Below are 19396 nucleotides of genomic sequence, written 5' to 3' on the forward strand. Positions count from 1 at the left end.
TTTTCAGTGACCGCCGAAACTACCTTTGGAATCTTCAGAAGATTCAAAATATTAGAGGACATGGGGTAAAGCTTTGCCATAGCCCTGCATCAGGAGTATCCCATTCCCGGGAGACTAGTTTGCAGACCTTTTTAGGTAGCGTAAAGGAAGTTGTCTGATCTCGGATACCATTGAGGACAGGATTAACTCCCTCATTGTCGGACTCCTCCTGAGAAACTTTAAGCCCCAGGATGTCCAAGACCTGTGGAATGAGAGGACGGAGCTCTTCACGCTTGAAGAGGCGGATCATGCTGGGATCATCACCCTCTGCTGGAGGGAGGTAGTCACCATCAAGATCATCAGGATCCACGTCCCCCAGATCAGGGTCTACTCCCGGACCCGTCCCAGAGTCTGCCGCAGCGTATGCACCCTCTCCAGAGTCCTGTAGCACTCGGGAGGAATCCCGTGTGGGGAGAGGGTGCCCCTGGACGCTGCTTGCGGATCCAAGCTGCGAGCCTTCTTCGCCAGAGGCACTGACAGGGTTCCCATATGTCCGAGTCTCTTCGGCACTGCCTGCCTCCTAGCCAGGAAGGCTTGGTGCATAAGTAAAATAAATTCTGTGGAAAACTCCTCTGGGTCTCCTGTTTCCTCCGGGTCTCCTGTTTCCTCAGGAGAATTGAGTGGGGTGGCACTGTCCACAATATCATCCCCCACAGGGGCCAAAACGGGTGGGGAATCCTCAAGTGAGCCACGGATCAACGCCCACCCCTGCGGGGGGAGTTCGGTCGGCCCAGACGAGCCCTCCATGCTGGAGGAGCAAGCCACGCAAAGGGCCACCGAATCCAGTGCCTGCCCGCGCACAGCAGGCCAGTGATTTTGTACGAGGGCCCATTAATTCGGCCGCTTAGCCACGTGGTCTGCCTGAAGGGAGAAAAAATAGCTGCCGTCAAAACACATGCTCCGTTGGCCTGGGAGGCCAAAAGAAAAACAAAGCAGTCCCCAGCACAGTAGTGCTGAAACGCGGCGAAAAAAAACCCGGCAAAATGCGCTGAAAAATACACGGGCTTAAAGCCCAACTTACCCTGTTCCTCTAGAAATCACCCGGAGCCCCGGCCTAAGAGGGAACACGCTGCTCCTTTTTTGAAACGGCTGCTATCTACAGCCTCTCTCTGCACAGACACCTTACCTCAGAAAAGATGTCTGCCGGCTCAGCTCCCCCCCCCCCCCCCCCATTTTTTTTTTTAATAAACTTTATGAAACAGCAACAAAGGCAGAAGGAAAAGGAGCAGCTATAGCAGCTTTGGTGTGAAGTAACCAGGAGCCCCTGGGCTTCCACTCCCAAGAACTTGCGGGCAAAACACAGATAAAGGTGTCCAACCCCTCGGACGCCCAGCTTCCAGTGAGGGATGGCCCACAAAGTTGCCTAACACCTCAGGAAGCGCAGCTGAGATAGAGGAAAAAGAAATCCCTAAAAAAAAAAATACTAACAGGTCGATACAGTAACGTGCGGTTAAAGATTCCCCGTCTGTAACGTGCTGGGAGCGCACAATACAGACGAGTAAGGCGATCCAGCGATACAGTCTCCAGTTTCACGCGTCCTTAGCGCTTCGTAAAATAGACACATAACCCTTTCCGCACGCAGCATGTATATGATGTGTAAATGAACGAATTAGCTGTATAATGAAGGAATTAGCTATTCCCCTCCGATACTGTAACGGGCGCTGATATTATCTCCTTAGTAACCCGCTGTTTTGCCGCGGCCTTAACGTGTTAGTTTACCGCCTCCCCCTAGTAGGTGTTAGGACTGTGAGTCTAGTAACAAATCCACCGACACCGCTTAAGATACTCAAAAACAATAAAACAATTTAAAAAAAAGTGATACAGAGATTATCGAAAATATGTAATGCTGTGGGACACATAAAACATGTCAGAAAAAACAATAAAAATTTTTAAATACCTGTCGGAGGGCCGCGTGGGTCCAGGCGGCCGGCGGCGGGAGCCGGGGGGCGGGTGGTCGCGTGTTAAATCTAGGCCGGGTCGCACAGACGCGCATTCATCCAGGCGGAGGAGCCGGCTGCTTTCGCCGCCGGCTCCTCCGCCTGGATGAAGGCGTGACGTCACGACGCCCGACGTCACGGCATGTGACTGCCTTGAGCACCGAATCGCAGGGCTCCTCCGCCTGGATGAATGCGTGTCTTTGCGACCCGGCCTAGATTTAACACGCGACCACCCGCCCCCCGGCTCCCGCCGCCGACCGTCTGAAACTAACGCGCGTCCACCCGCCCCCGCCGCCGCCGCCTGGAACAGGTGCCCACCCGCCCGTGGCCTAGATTTAACACGCGACCACCCGCCCCCCGGATCCCGCCGCCCGCCTGCACCCATGCGGCCCTCCGACAGGTATTTAAAAATTGTGTTTTTTACACTTCCTGGTGCCTGTCATTTCAAATGTCATTTGAAATGACAGGTACCAGCGCACCCAGGTTACTGTATAGGCGCTGTATTAAGCACCTATACAGTAAAATGGGTTGCGCGGGCACAGCCCTTCCCTAACGCTTCACAGCCGCGGCATGCATTTGCATGCAATTAGAAGAGAGTATCAGGGGCTAGGTCAAGAGAACTGTGCGTGCGGGGAGGAAGGGTGCACCTGACACTGCCGCACTGTTTCTACCGCGGCCTTACAGTATCGAGCCGTAAGTAATTAAAAATCAAATAAAACTAGTCAGACTGCAGGAATGCATCTCTACCACCTGCTGGAGTCAGAGAAATACTGAATGACTGCAGGGGGCACTCTCATTATGTAGCAGTGCCCAAAGTTCTAATTGTTCTCTGACTCCTCCTGCTGGTAGAGATACACAACCCACTTTTCTGGACTGATCTGGGTATGTTCAGGAATACTAAATCTTTCCAGAATAATACTACAAACATTTCACAGTTTGGCCTTCAGTTCACTTACTGAGATGTGAAATATCACTTTTTGGGACAAAGGGGCAGGGATGGTGGTTATGGGGCCAGGGAACGTTATCTGATTATATCAGGAAGGAGAGGAAGGAAAATTTCAGCAATTATGCCAGGGGATTAGGGAAAGGGTAAAAAAATGTGATTATGTGGGGGTGGGGGTGTTGTGCCACTGTTGATAGCATAAACAAACAGTTTTGTCGAGGGGGGGGGGGGGCAGCAACAAGATAGCATGGCTGGAGAGATGGAAAGATAGGGTGCTAAAAAACAAGAATTAGCAGAATTCCCTTGCGATGGAGGTTTTCTGCAATCATGCTTCAGTTAACTCTATGGGCCCCCGTTTCCCAACAGCTTCTCTGTTTTATAGAGGCTGTTACGTTATTGGATAATTTTCTTCATTTAACAATGGTAACAAGAAACAGGCAGAGATAAAAGATATTCAAAACCCACTCCCATGTTGAATTTGTCCCCTACATATCAGAAACCATAAGGTCTCCAATGACCTCCTACTTGACCTATCTCCAGCTTGACACTTAACAACATAAGACGTTTCTATATTGGGTTAGTAAGAGGGTCCATCAAGCCCAGCATCCTGTTTCCAGCAGTGGCCAATCCAGAATATAAGTTCCTGGCAAGTACCCAAACATTAAATAGATCCCATGCTAATACCAATAACAAGCAATGGCTATTCCCTAACGGGTCGATTTTAAAACCTGAAAGCGTGCGTACATGTGCGCACGGTTCCCGGTGCACACACATGGATGCAGCTATTTTATAACATGCGCGCATCAGTGGCAATGCGATAGGACCTTCCCCAGTTTCCTCCCTGTCCGCTCCAATTAAGGAGCGAACAGGGAAGGAACTTCCCTATCCCCCTAACTACCCTTCCTACTTTTTCCTCTCTCCTCCCTGACCCCTAACTAGTGCGAGCAAGGCCTGGCCACGCAAGTATCCCCTGGATTTTATGCACGCAGCCTTTTTAAAATTCAGGTGTCAGTCAACTTGACCAAAAGCAGTTTATGGACTTCTCTAGGAACTTGTCCAATGGAGAAATTACTTACCTGATAATTTCGTTTTCCTTAGTGTAGACAAATGGACTCAGGACCAATGGGTATAGTGTACTCCTGATAGCAGTTGGAGACTGATCAGATTTCAATCTGATGTCAGCCCCTGGTACATATACCCCTGCAGGAAGTGCAGCTCTTCAGTATTCTCCTCGAAAAGCATTGTGGATATATGTGTGACTGACTAATTTTGGATAACTTGAATAACTTCATAACTTGGTTAAACTTTATAACTTTGTTAACTTGATTAATTTGAACTGGTTGGATTGACTATAGCTGGAGACCGCCAGTGTACTCAACTGGAGGCATCGACACCCGGCAGGGTGGAAATCCTCAGTGACTGAAAACATGGCTTACCCTTGATCATTCAAATTCCATGTGTAACGACAGCCAAGGGTGGGATGCCGAGTCCATCTGTCTACACTAAGGAAAACAAAATCATCAGGTAAGTAATTTCTCCATTTCCTAGAGTGTAGCAGATGGACTCAGGACCAATGGGATGTATAAAAGCTACTCCCGAACCGGGTGGGGGGCTGCCCGTGACCCACTTAGTACTGCCCTCGCAAATGCCGTGTCCTCCCGAGCCTGAACATCCAGGCGGTAAAATCTGGAGAAGGGGTGGATGGAGGACCATGTCGCCGCCTTGCAAATCTCGGCGGGTGACAGCATTCTGGTTTCTGCCCAGGATACTGCCTGGGCTCTGGTAGAATGGGCCTTGACTTGTAGAGGCAGTGGTTTGCCTGCTTCTACGTAGGCCGCCTTGATGGCTTCCTTGATCCAGCGGGCTATGGTTGCCCGCGAGGCCGCTTCCCCTTGTCTCTTCCCGCTGTGAAGGACGAAAAGGTGGTCTGTTTTTCGTACGGGTTCAGACAATTCCAGGTATCTGGATAGAAGTCTGCTGATGTTGAGGTAACGTAGACTTCGAGCTTCTTCCGAATTCTTCAAGTCATCCGGCGATGGTAGCGAGATGGTTTGGTTAAGGTGGAAGTGTGATACCACTTTGAGAAGGAACGAAGGGACCATGCACAGCTGTATGTCTCCCGCGGTGAGCCTGAAGAACGGTTCACGGCAAGACAGTGCTTGTAGTTCTGAAATGTGGCGGGCTGAACAAACCGCCAGCAGGAATGCTGTTTTTAACGTTAATAGGCGGAGGGACAGCCCCCGGAGGGGCCTGAAAGAGGTTCCTGCTAGGAAATCCAGGACCAAGTTGAGATTCCAAAGAGGTACCGGCCACTTTAGTGGTGGGCATATATGCTTGACTCCATTCAGGAAGCGTGACATGTCCGGGTGAGAAGCTATGCTGTCGCCCTCGTTCTTGGAGCCGTAGCATGCCAATGTGGCCACCTGTACCTTGACGGAGTTGAGGGACAGCCCTTTCTGTAGTCTGTTCTGTAAGAATTCTAGGATCATAGGGATTTTACTTTAGCATGGCTTGATGTCATGGTCTTCGCAGCAGGCTTCAAATACTCTCCAAATCCTTATGTACGTTAGGGATGAGGAGAACTTGCGTGCTCGGAGTGTGGATTACAGTCCCCGAGTATCTGCTCTTTTCTCAGGCGAGCTCTCTCAATGGCCAGGCCGTAAGACAGAATTGAGCTGGATCCTCGTGGAGGATTGATCCTTGTTGGAGCAGGTCTCTGTGTGGAGGCAGTGGTAGGGGGTTCCCTGCCAGTAGTCTTCTCATGTCTGCATACCACGGTCTTCTTGGCCAGTCCTGGGCCACTAGAAGAACTAGTCCCCTGTGTAGGTGTATCTTGTGAATGATTGCGCCCAATAGGGGCCACGGCGGGAATGCGTATAATAGGGTTCCCTGTAGCCAGGTCTGTACCAGGGCATTGATCCCCTGGGACTGGGGTTCCTGCCTGCGGCTGAAGTACCTGGGTACTTGGGCGTTGGACCGGCTTGCCAGAAGGTCCATGTCCGGTGTCCCCCACCGGTTCACTATCAGTTGGAACGCTGTGGATGACAGCTTCCATTCTCCTGGGTCTAGACTTTCCCTGCTGAGGTAGTCTGCCGTGATGTTGTCTTTCCCGGCAATGTGGACAGCTGAGATCTCCTGGATGTTTACTTCCGCTCACGCCATTAGGGGGGTCTATTTCCAGAGACACCTGCTGGCTTCTGGTTCCCCCCTGCTGGTTGATGTAGGCCACTGTTGTGGCGTTGTCCGACATTACTCTGACTGCTTTGTCTCGGAGTCTGTGGGTGAATCGTAGACAGGCTAATCTGACTGCCCGCGCTTCTAGGCGGTTGATGTTCCATCCCGCCTCTTCTGCGTTCCACTGCCCTTGGGTGGTTAACTCCTCACTGTGTGCTCCCCATCTTCGTAGGCTGGCATCTGTGGTGAGCAGGGTCCAGGTTGGGGAGGATAGCCTTGATCCCCGGCTCAGGTGGCTGAATCGCAGCCACCACCATATCTGGGTCCAGACTCTGCCCGGGAGTGATAGACATATGGCGTAATTCTGAGACGTGGATTCCATCGTGATAGAAGTGAGCGCTGCAGGGGTCTCATGTGAGCTCACACCCATGGTACTACTTCCAGTGTGGATGCCATCAGACCGAGGACTTGCAGGTAATCCCATTCTGTGGGTCGAGGTTCGCTCAGTAGGAATTGTAACCGGTTCCACAGTTTTGATCTCCTTGTGGGAGTCAGGCTTACCTTGTCTTCTTTGGTGTCAAATCTGACTCCTAGATATTCTAGAGACTGTGAGGGCTGTAGACAACTTTTGTTTGTGTTGCCACCCAACCTAGGCTCTCCAGTAGAGTTTTGACTCTGTTGGTTGCTTGGCGGCTTTCCTCTGGGGATTTTGCCCTGATCAGCCAGTCGTCTAGGTAAGGATATACGAGGACTCCTTCCTTTTCTCAACGTTGCTGCCACCACCACTATGATCTTAAGAACATAAAAAAATGCCATACTGGGTCAGACCAAGGGTCCATCAAGCCCAGCATCCTGTTTCCAACAGAGGCCAAACCAGGCCATAAGAACCTGGCAAGTACCCAAAAACTAAGTCTATTCCATGTAACCATTGCTAATGGCAGTGGCTATTCTCTAAGTGAACTTAATAGCAGGTAATGGACTTCTCCTCCAAGAACTTATCCAATCCTTTTTTAAACACAGCTATACTAACTGCACGAACCACATTCTCTGGCAACAAATTCCAGAGTTTAATTGTGCGTTGAGTAAAAAGAACTTTCTCCGATTAGTTTTAAATGTGCCCCATGCTAACTTCATGGAGTGTCCCCTAGTCTTTCTACTATCCGAAAGAGTAAATAACCGATTCACATCTACCCGTTCTAGACCTCTCATGATTTTAAACACCTCTATCATATCCCCCCTCAGTCGTCTCTTCTCCAAGCTGAAAAGTCCTAACCTCTTTAGTCTTTCCTCATAGGGGAGTTGTTCCATTCCCCTTATCATTTTGGTAGCCCTTCTCTGTACCTTCTCCATCGCAATTATATCTTTTTGAGATGCGGCGACCAGAATTGTACACAGTATTTAAGGTGCGGTCTCACCATGGAGCGATACAGAGGCATTATGACATTTTCCGTTTTATTCATCATTCCTTTTCTAATAATTCCCAACATTCTGTTTGCTTTTTTGACTGCCGCAGCACACTGAACTGACGATTTCAATGTGTTATCCACTATGACACCTAGATCTCTTTCTTGGGTTGTAGCACCTAATATGGAACCCAACATCGTGTAATTATAGCATGGGTTATTTTTCCCTATATGCATCACCTTGCACTTATCCACATTAAATTTCATCTGCCATTTGGATGCCCAATTTTCCAGTCTCACAAGGTCTTCCTGCAATTTATCACAATCTGCTTGTGATTTAACTACTCTGAACAATTTTGTGTCATCTGCAAATTTGATTATCTCACTCGTCGTATTTCTTTCCAGATCATTTATAAATATATTGAACAGTAAGGGTCCCAATACAGATCCCTGAGGCACTCCACTGTCCACTCCCTTCCACTGAGAAAATTGCCCATTTAATCCTACTCTCTGTTTCCTGTCTTTTAGCCAGTTTGCAATCCACGAAAGGATCTTGGTGAACGTCCGGGGTGCTGTGGCTAACCCGAAGGGTAGTGCCCGGAACTGGTAGTGACGGTCCAGGATTTTGAAGCATAGATAGCGCTGGTGTTCCTGATGAATTGGGATGTGTAGGTAGGCCTCCGAAAGATCCAGGGATGTGAGAAACTCTCCCGGTTGTATCGCCCTTATTACGGAGTGCAGGGTTTCCATGCGGAAGCGGAGAATCCTTAGGTGGCAGTACACTGACTTGAGGGCTAGGATGGGCCTGAACGTCCCCTCTTTCTTGGGGATGATAAAATAAATTGAATAATGCCCAGTATTTATTTCTTGTGGAGGGACTGGGGTGATGGCCTTGAGAGCCAGTAGCCTGGTCAATGTAGCTTCCACTGCCGCCCTCTTGGAGGAGTCGTGGCAGGGGGATTCCCATGAGCTTGTCCGGAGGGGGTTCACAGGAAATCCAGGTAGTACCCCTCCTGAATGATGGCTAGGACCCACTTGTCCGAAGTTCTCGACCCAACTGTGGTAGAATAGGGCTTTCTGCCCCCTATGGCTTCGTCCCTTGGATGGGTCGGCTGAATCTCATTGTGGGGTACAGCTGGGGCCTGCACCCGAGCTGGTTACCCTCTTGTTGCGCTTGTTCCGAAAGGACTGGTTCCTGCCCGTAGGTCGGGGTGCGTGATAGTTGTTTCTGTATGGATTGAAGCGCTGAGAGCTTCTGCCCCCGAAAGATCGGGGGAAGGGTCGCTGGTTTCTCTTAGTCCTGTCCTCCGGTAGGCACGGCAATGGGGACTTGACCCATTTGTCGGCCAGTTTCTCTAGCTCGCTGCCGAACAGAAGGGATCCTTTGAAGGGCATCCTTGTGAGGCGAGTTTTGGAAGATGTGTCGGCTGACCAGCTTCGGAGCCAGAGTTGTCTCCTGGCAGCCACCGCAGATGACAGTCCTCTGGCCGCAGTACGCACCAGATTGGAAGCAGCATCCGAAAGGAATAATACTGCTGGTTCCATGACTTCTCCAGGGGTGTTGCTCCTGGTCTGAGATAAGCAGGCACGTGTCACTACGGTGCAGGCCGCTATTTGTAAGGACATAGCTGCTACGTCAAAAGACTGCTTAAGGATGGATTCCAGGTGCTGGTCATGTACGTCTGAGCGCTGCTCCTCCCTCCACAGGGATAGTAGTTGGCTTCGAGACCGCACAGACCATGGCATCAACTTTTGGGCATGTCAGGAGGTCTTTGGCCGCTGGGTCCAGGGGGTACATGGCTGCCATAGCTCGTCCCCCTTTGAATGAGGAATCTGGAGCACTCCATTCCAGGTCAATTAGTTGCTGGACAGCTTGTAACAGAGGGAAAAGGTGAGAGGTCTGGCGGAGGCCCTCTAGCAGGGGATTTGGCTTAGGCTCCCCCGAAGCACCTGGGCCTGGGATAGCAAGCTCCTTCAGGCTGTGAGTGACCAGGTCAGGGAGCTCGTCCTTGGTGAAGAATCATCTCATGGTTCGGTGAGGCTCTGTCCCCAGGGGAAGTTCCCCCTCTTCTAGGGGCTCTGCTTCCTCTTCAGAGTAGTCAGAGTCCCCATAGGTGGGGCTTCTGGGCGGTGGAAACCTTTGTCTAGGCCTCGATGGGCCTGGGGCATACAGGTCTTCTGTCGGCAAATGTGGCTGATCAGTCAGAGGTTCCTTTTTCATATAAACAAAGGTATGTAGCCCTTTGAAGAATTCCACCCATGAGATAGATGCTGGATCCAAGCCAAGTGGCGCTGGGTCCCTTGGGGTCCCCCACTGAGATTTGCTAGGTCAGGGGTACCCACCGAGGAGCTATTACTCGGCCCTGGGTGGGACTCGCCCTGGGCTGGATAGCCCAGGGCCTTCTCGAAATGAGCGCACAGGGCGTTGGCCTCCTCGCTTTGTGCGGCTCTGATATGGCATGCTGGGCAGAGGCCTTGATCTCTGTTTCCGGTGGTGCCATGGTTATCGGCGCATAATCCCTTATGCGCTCCGGTGGGTCTAAGATATGTGTGTGGGTTGTGCGCCCAAGTCGTGGTTATGCGCTCAGCCCGGTAGGTGTGCGGCACGTGTATAACTTATGCGCATGGCCCTTGTGTGTGTAACTTTATGCGCACAAGGGTTACGTGCGTGTGACTTTATGCGCACATGTAATTTGTGCGCCTAGCTAGACTTGTGCACTCGGGACGAGCCGATGAACGAGCGGCGAATAGGGCCAAGATGGCGACGGCGACCACTCGGAGGGTCTCCACATGGGTAGACACTTTAAACTAATCGGGGCCTGGCCCTGCTAGGGCGGTTCAACCTGGCGGCACTGGTCCCGGCCGGCGACCTGTGCAACTCCTCGAACCTCGGAGACCGGAGTCAACGCTGAGGATCTCTACCTTACCTTGTCTTCGGCGCTTCCCGGCTACGTTCCGGGCGGTCTCCGGCTGCGGGAGGAGAGGGCAAATACCTTCACCGCCGTGCTCGAGGGTGCACCTGCTGCCTCTCAGCTGCGCCCAGGATCGGGGGCTAGGTCCTTGCGGCGATTCGGCCGTCGGACCGAGGCTTACCTCCGAGGGACCACGGAAATCACCTCGGGAAATCTCAACTGGAGGAGGGACCCGAGGGTATCACCGCAGGAGAGCGGGGCTCGTCTTCAGAGGTAGGTTTTCTTCAAATTTTGGGTTTTCTACTTTGAGTTGGTTCTGTGAAAGCATGCAGATAGTCCCTAACTGCTATGGAGTTGGAAAATACTGAAAAGCTGCACTTCCTGCATGGGTATATGTACTAGGGGCTGATGTCAGATTGAAATCTGATCCGTCTCCAACTGCTATCAATAGTACACTATACCCATTGGTCCTGAGTCCATCTGCTACACGCTAGGAAAATCTTTTCTAAACACAGTTAAGCTAAATGCCTTATCTGGCAACAAATTCCAAAGCTTAACTGTGCATTGAGTGAAAAATAATTTTTCTTCAATTGTTTTAAAATGTGCCTCTTGCTAATTTCATGGATTATCCTATTATCTGAAAGAGTTAACTTCCACATTTACCCGTTCTAGTCCTCTCATGATTTTATACACCTCCATCATAGAAACATAGAAACATAGAAATGACGGCAGAAGAAGACCAAACGGCCCATCCAGTCTGCCCAGCAAGCTTCACATTTTTTTTCTCATACTTATCTGTTTCTCTTAGCTCTTTGGTTCTATTTCCCTTCCACCCCCACCATTAATGTAGAGAGCAGTGCTGGAGCTGCAACCAAGTGAAATATCAAGCTTGATTAGTTACGGGTAGTAGGGGAAGTAACCGCCGCAATAAGCAAGCTACACCCATGCTTATTTGTTTTACCCAGACTGTGGGAAAGCCAGCGCAGAGTCTCCAGATATATAAGATCTGGCTTAACTTTCACCCGGTGTCTCAACAGGTCCTCCTGCAGCCTTGCACTGCATGTTGCTTTCTGTGCGTTTTGTCTCCTTGTTTCTGTGCCTGCCTTGCACCTCGTCTTGCCTCCCCATGCCTTGCCCTGCCTAGATCTGCTGGTTTCTGCCTTGGTCTTGGGCCCTTGTGCCTTGTCCATCCGTCTCTGCCTGATTCCTGGTATTGACCTCTAACTATGGATATGGACTATTAATTCTGACTGCTGCATGTCCTGACCTCAGCTTGGATCCAGATACTGATTGATCACTGCCTGCCTCAAGCTTGGCCTGGAGCCACATACCACTGCTCATTGCCTGCCATGACCTCTGCCCGAGTCTAGCCATTATTGGACGGCTCCATGCGGGACTCTCGCAACCCAAGGACTCAACCTGTGGGAAATGGGGCTGGTATAGGTGAAGCCCCAGCTCCAGTTCCTGTAAGAGCAAGTCCACCAGCTGTCAGCGTGGGCTTAGTAGGTTCGCCTGCTTGTCTGCATCAACTACGTCATAGCCCAAGGGTTCACGCCCGTGACAGTTTGCTGAGGCTAGGAGCTCAGTGGCATCATCCCTGGTTCAGGCAATCTCAGGGCTGGTCCTCCAAGTCCAGCAACAGCAAGACCAGCTCAACAACATGACCACAATACTCCAAGGCTTGGTAGTGCAAATGGAATCTACGCAGGTTCACGTGCCTGTACCTGCTCTGGTATCTCCTCCAGCTGCTCCTGCCTGACATCTGGTACCCATAGCGCATTTCCCACCACCACCCAGGTAATGAGGGGGATCCCAAGGCCTGCCAAGGTTTTATCAATCATTGCAAGATGCACTTTGAACTACAGGTCGCCAGCTTTCCCTGTGATTGAGCCAAGATGATGCTCATGGTGTCTCTCCTGGCGGGACCTGCTCTAGCCTGAGCCTCACTACTCTGGGAATGGAACAACCCCCTGGTGGATAATCTGAATAGCTTCCTCTGACAATTCTGGCAGGTATTCAATGAGCCTAGTTGCGCTTCGTCCATGGCTATGGAACTACTCCGTATCAGATATGGCACTTTCACCATCAGCAACTACGCTATCCAGTTTCGCACAATGGCCTCGAACTCCATTGAGGTGTAGTCTTACCGCAAGGCTTGGCAGAGCACATCAAAGATGGGCTAGTGGGCAAAGACCTGCCACCTGCTCTAGAGAACCTCATTGTCCTGGCCATACGAGTGGACTTTTGCTTCCAAGAGCGAGGACTCTTGGCGTCACTTCAGGCTGGCATCCCTGTTTCAGTGAACTCTGGTCCCTCCCACAGAAGTATCGCCACTGTATCCCTCAGAAGAAACCATGCAACACGGCAGATCCCACTTCACCGAAGAAGAGAGGCAGAGGTGTCTGCGGCTCATCCTCTGCCTCTATTGCACAGCTCAGGGACACTTCACTAGCCGCTGTCCTGAGAAAGTGGGAAGCTTCTGTTTAGGGTTGTTTGGAGAGAAAACTCTAGACTGTCCCTCATCTTCTCCTCAGATGCTCGTGCCAGTTTGCCTCACCTCTTACTGTACCCAAAATGCATCTCCAAGGCCTTTTTGTACTGGGATGATGGTGGCAATTTTATACAAGAGGCCCTGGTTCACCAGTACGACAACCCTACGACAACTGTAGATAGCCCATTTACTATATCTTTGGTGTATGATGAACCCCATCCCTGGCCGACTGTCCTTGATCTCCTTACCAATCATGCTTCAAATGGGGTTCTTGCACAAGGAAAGTATCTCTATGTGCTATCCAAGGCAGTCAATCACATCATCCTTGACTTGCCTTGGCTGATGCTCCATAAGCCATCTAGAGATTGGCAGGCTCTGCAGCTTGCCCACTGGGGACCCTCCTGCCAGCAACAATGTCTCTCCCAGGTGGTTCCATTAGTGCCTCTAGCTCAGCCCCAGATCTTAGATCTCCCGGGTCTTCTACCTCAGTACACAGCATTCACTGATGTTGTTAGTAAAAGGCATGCAGAGATACTGCCACCCCACAGGTCTAATGATTGCCTGACTGAACTGTTTCTGGGTAAGATACCCACAAGGGCCTCGGTCTACCCACTATCCGCCTCCGAAAACAGCAGCCATGTTCAGTTACAACCAGGAAAACTTGGAGCGGGGTTTCATCTGTCCCTCGTCATCTCCTGCAGAGTTAGGATGATTCTTTGTTGGCAAAAAGAATGGCTCCCTCAGGTAGTACATTGATTATTGATGCTATATACCGTAAGAACAGATACCCACTGCCCCTAATTACCAAACTTTTTGACTGCCTGAGTAGGGCACAAATCTTTACAAAACTAGGCCTCAGGGGAGTCTACAGCCTCATCTGGATACAGGAGGGGGATAAGAAGATGACATTCAACACGTGTGATGGGCATTATGCTGTCTGGCCTTTGCAACGACCCTGACTTCCAGCACATGGTCAATGAGATCTTTAGAGTCCTCCTCTACTCTCATGTCTTGATGTATCTGAATGATACGCTTCCTGGCACAGCATCATGAACATGTAAAAAAAGTTCTGCAGAGGCTTCATGAGAATCATTTATATGCCAAACTCAAAAAGTATATTTTCGAGCAAGATAAATTGCCATTCCTGGACTCCTCTCCCAAGATAGTCTGCATAGGGATTCTCTTTCAAGACTAGATTCAATCCATCAGGCTCAAAGCCATGCAAAGGTTTTTGGCTTTGCCCATTGCTACCAGCAGTTTGTGCATGGGTACTCCTCACTAGCCGCCCCTCTCACTGCTCTTATAAGAACAGATGAATGTCTGGTATCTGCATCCTAAGAGGCCATCCAAGCCTTCCATCATCTCAAGCAAGCATTTCCTAAAGACCTCAGTCTCCAACACCCAGATGCATCTAGAACCTTTTTCATGGAGGTAAATGCCTCTGCCACCTGGGTAGGGGCTTGTCCTTGTTCAACATAATGATAAAGGAACTTTCTTGCCATGCTTAACTTTCTAAGAAATTAACGCCCATGGTAAGGAATTATATCATTGGGGACAGAGAGCTCCTAGCAGTGAAACTGGCACTGGAGGAATGGCACCATCTATTGGAGGGGGCTAGACACCCAGTCACAATCTTCACAGTTCATAAAATCTTGCAGTATCTCCAGCAAGCCCAGTGGTTAAACTCATGTCAGGCCAGACTAGCCTTATTCTTCAACCCCTTTGACCTTGAACTCTGATATCAACCGGCAGAGAAGAAACAGGCTGACGCCCTTTCAAATTCCTTCAAGACCAAAAGACTCCACTGAATCTCCTTGTCACATCATTGAGCCGACAAGAATCATGATCACCAAGGCACCTGTCCCACTGTGAAAGACAGTGGTCCCGAAGAATCTGTGGAAGAGAAGACTTAAATGGGCCCAAGATTCCCGCCTGTAAGGCCACCTGGAATTGCTAAAACCACTGAACTGCTTCTTCTCCATTACTGGTGGCCTCAAGTAGAGCATGATGTGCAGTGCTACGTAGCGTCCTGTCCCAACTATGCAGTTAATAAGAGCTCTCATGTTTGCCCTTGGGAGCTGTTACAGCCACTTCCATCCTCGGAGAAATCCTGAACTCATGTGGCCGTAGACTTAGTCACAGACCTACCTAGCTCTAACGGCCGCACCTCTGTTTGGGTAATAGAAGACTATTTTACACAATGGCTAATTTTATACCAATTCCTGGACTTCTGCCAGCACCAGAATTAGCCTATCTTCCAACTCTACGGTTTACCTAACAACATTTTCTCAGATCAAGGAGTACAATTCACAGCTCGCTTCTGGAAATACCTGTACAAAAGGTTGAGTGTTTCATTGCAATTCTCCTCCATGTACCACCCATAAAGCAAAGGATTAAATGGTCAATTTTCTCAGTGGAAAAGGGTAAACAGTAGAGTGCTTCAGGGACCTGACCGGTGCTTTTCAATATATTTATAAATGATCTGGAAAGGAATGACGAGTGTGGTTATCAAATTTGCAGATGATACAAAATTATTCAGAGTAGTTAAATCACAAGAGGACCTTGTGAGATTTGAAGATTGGGCATCCAAATGGCAGATAATTTAATTTGGACAAGTGCAAGGTGTTGCATATAGGGAAAAATAACCCTTGCTATAGTTACACAATGTTCGGTTCCATATTAGGAGCTACCACCCAGGAAAAAAAAAAAAAAAAAAAAAAAAAAAGAGATGTAGACATCATAATGGATAATACATTGAAATAGTCGGCTCAGTGTGCTGCAGCAGTCAAAAAAGCAAACCATGTTAGGAATTATTAGGAAGGAAATGGTGAATAAAACACAGAAAATTTCATAATGCCTCTGTATCACTCCATGGTGAGACCGCACCTTGAGTACTGGTCTACAATCCTGGTTACCACATCTCAAAAGATATAAGTACACTGGAGAAGGTACTGAGAAGGGCAACCAAATTGATAATGGGGATGGAACAGCTCCCCTATGAGGAAAGGCTAAAAAGGTTAGGGCTGTTCAGCTTGAAGAAGAGACGGCTGAGGGGAGACATGATAGAGGTCTTTAAAATCATGAGAGGTCTAGAACAAGTAAATGTGAATCGGTTATTTATACTTTCGGATAATAGAAGAACTATGGGGCACTCCATGAGGTTAGCAAGTAACACATTTAAGACTAATCAGAGAAAATTATTTCACTCAACATACAATTAAGCTCTGAAATTTGTTGCCAGAGGATGTGGTCAGTGTAGTTGGGTTTAAAAAAAGGTTTGGATAAGTTCTTGGAGGAGAAGTCCATTAACTGCTGTTAATCAAGTTGACTTAGGGAATGGCCTCTGCTATTACTGGCAACAGTAGCATGTGATGTTCTTAGTGTTTGGGTACTTGCCAGGTTCTTGTAGCCTGGTTTGGCCAGTGTTGGAAACAGGATGCTGGGCTTGATGGACCCTTGATCTGACCCAGCATAGCAATTTCTTATGCTCTTATGAGTGGCTGTAAAGTGATATTCTGATTAGACAGCATTGAAATGTATTGCTGTTTTGTAAGACATATTAACATTGAGGTTACAAGCCCCAAACAAAAAATAAAAAGATAACACACAAAGTACTACAGTGTGGTTTCCATAAAGACCAAAACAAGAGAGACTCATCACATTCTATTTTCAGTTGTTCAGGGACAAACAAATCTGTAGAACATGATTAGGTGTCATTCTATTTTCAGTCCTTCCAATAATTTCATAAACAGATGGATTTTTAAAGTCAAGATGACCAGAATTGGCCAGTCAGAATATATGGCTATTCAAAAAAACATTATACTGCCTATATAAAGAACTATTTTATTTATTTATGAACTTTTATTTACAGACGTTCGTAAAACACATCACGCCGGTTTACAATGAACTGAAAAGAACGGAAAATTACAACGAACGAGGAAAGGGGAAAGGGGGGCAGGCTAGAAAAGGAGGAGGAGGCAGGGAAGGGAACGAGAGAGACAGAGGGAGAAATAAAGGAACGCAGAAAGGAAAAACAATTGAATTGAAACCAGATTAAGTGGTAAACTAGGTGTAAACTAGGCGGTTTACAAAGAAAAAAACCCAACATGATTTATTGGGCAGACCCCCACTGATTATAAATTACTTCTGGTTTTCTGCAAATAGCATCTGAATTGGCCTACTGAATAAACAGTGTATATGTATTTTAGTAATTGTGTGTTTAATAACCTTTTCACTCACATAGATCGTCATCTATATAAACCATCTATGGTAGGCCTTTCTCATTCACCTTCAAGCGCCGGAGAGCGGGGAGGCCACCCTCCATCCTGGGCCCCCGCGAGAACTAAACAACAAACTGAATGGCAAAAAAAAAAAAAAAAGATACGGAACCAACAACCAACAGCAGGAGGTGAGGGAAATTGAATGACTGAGATCCATGACCACCCCCCCCACCCCCCGACGTCACTGGGAGCTCCGGCGACGGTTGAAGAGCGCCTCACCATCAGGCGCCGCGCAACAAAGGGGCCCTCCCCTTTGTGCACCCCTTCGTGCAACCCTTGTGCTTGTAAAAAAAATATATATATTTTATGTTTTTCTTTTATTTAAACTTTATTCCAATTCTTTACCTTTTCTTTTCGCTTGTTAATAATTTTAATTAGAAATGTTCTTTGTATTAGACTATGGAAATTTATTTCCTGCTATTCTGTTTAATGTAAACCGGTATGATTTACATCGGATGTAAGAATGTCGGTATATAAAAATTAAAAATAAATAAAATAAATTCAGGCTCCGAATATCTTTTTCACAACACAATTGCTTTTCTGTAATAGTTGTTATTCATGTTTTGCTCTCTTCACTTTCAAGGAGGCTAAAGTGTGCGAACTAAGCCATAACACATACATTTTCCCGTAGACGTCATATTGGTTGTCCTGACCGTAGCAAAAAAAAAAAAAACCCAAAAAAAAACTCACCTTGCATTGTTACAGGATCCTGTTTCTCTACTTTCACTTCCAAACTCAGTCTCTCTACCTTTTTCTTCTCTCTCTTTCCTTCTACAATAAGGCTTTTTTCTGGAAAAAAAATAAATCAGATTTTAAGTGGTTGGCAATGCACTCAATCTCAATATGTGCTAAGGTGGTGGATCTTATGGTCAAGCTATTACATAAAAAGTGGAGAAATTACTTACCTGATAATTTTGTTTTCCTTAGTGTAGACAGATGGATGCAGAACCAATGGGTTATGTGCCCCCCCTGCTAGCAGATAAAGACTGAGTCAGGTTTCAAAGCTGTCACCCTAGATATACCCCTGCAGTGACCTCAGCCATTCAGTATTCTCTTCAAAAGAGATTGTGGACAAATATTTGAAAAAAAAAAACAAAAAACAAAAAAAAAAAAAACAACTTGATTAGAAACTGATTAAAAACCTGGAGACTGCAATTGTACTCATACCAACATAAGCGCTGAATCCCAGCAATACTATAGATGCCCTGAACTAGGGTAGGGCACTGGCTTACCCGTAACCTCATGGGTGATTATTTGGTACCGTTCATGGGCAGCCGTGGGCGGGATGCTGAGTCCATCTGTCTACATGAAGGAAAACAAAATTATCAGGTAAGTAATTTCTCCATTTCCTAGCATGAAGCCAAATGGACTCAGGATCACTGGGATGTACAAAAGCTACTCCCAAACAGGGCAGGAGGCTACATCCTCTCTGGCCTGGACGTCCAAGGAAGACCATGTCGCTGCTTGACAGATGTCAACGGGAGATAGTAGCTTAGCTTCCGCCCAAGATACTACATGAGCCCAAGTGGAATGAGCTTTAAACCTGAAGGGGTAAAGGCTTCCCTGTCTCTACATAAGCTCCTGTGATCACTTCCTTGATCCAGTGAGCTTTGGTAGCTCGTGAAGTCGCTTCGCCTTGTTTTCTTCTCCCATGAAGAACAAATAAGCAGTCCGTCTTGCGCACTGGTTCTGAACATTCCAGATATTGTACTAAAAGCCTGACGTTTAAGTGGCATAGGAGGTGGTAGTCTTCTCCTTGCGTCTATCCAGGGATGGTAAGGAAATGGACTAGGTCAGTTGAAACTCCCAGACTCCCTGGGAAGGGATGGTGCGAAGCTATACCATTCCTGGAGTAAACTGAAGGAATGGCTCCCAACATGACAGCGCCTGTAGTTCAGAGATGCGACAAACAGAGCACATCGCCACCAAGAATGTAGTCTTCAGTGTTAACAGGCATAGAGAAAGACTGCGCAGTGGCCGAAAGGAAGGCCCTGCTAAAAAGTCCAATACTAGATTGGCATTTCATAGGGGGACAGGCCACTTTAAGGGTGGTCGGAGGTGTTAAACCCCTTTTTGAAAATGGGCCAAGTCCGGATCCGTCGACAGGTGGTTCTGTTCATCTCGCCCCTGAAACAGGAGAGAGCTGCCACCTGGACCTTCGAGTTGTGGGACAATCAGGCTGTCCTGTAAAAATTCCAGAATCATTGGGGGGGGGGG

At 48.3% G+C, this 19396-nt stretch overlaps 1 protein-coding gene across 3 annotated transcripts in view; it reads right to left on the reverse strand.

Annotated features, from left to right (window-relative positions):
* DEK (DEK proto-oncogene) overlaps positions 1–19396 on the reverse strand; it is a 213427-nt gene that overhangs the window by 171937 nt on the left and 22094 nt on the right. For all 3 annotated transcript variants that reach the window (XM_029590742.1, XM_029590743.1, XM_029590741.1), the window contains exon 3: positions 17870–17968. In XM_029590742.1, coding sequence (XP_029446602.1) covers positions 17870–17968 — 99 coding nt within the window. The remainder of the gene's footprint in view (positions 1–17869; positions 17969–19396) is intronic.

This window comes from Rhinatrema bivittatum, chromosome 2 (assembly GCF_901001135.1).
Source record: "Rhinatrema bivittatum chromosome 2, aRhiBiv1.1, whole genome shotgun sequence".
Lineage (NCBI taxonomy): Eukaryota > Metazoa > Chordata > Amphibia > Gymnophiona > Rhinatrematidae > Rhinatrema > Rhinatrema bivittatum.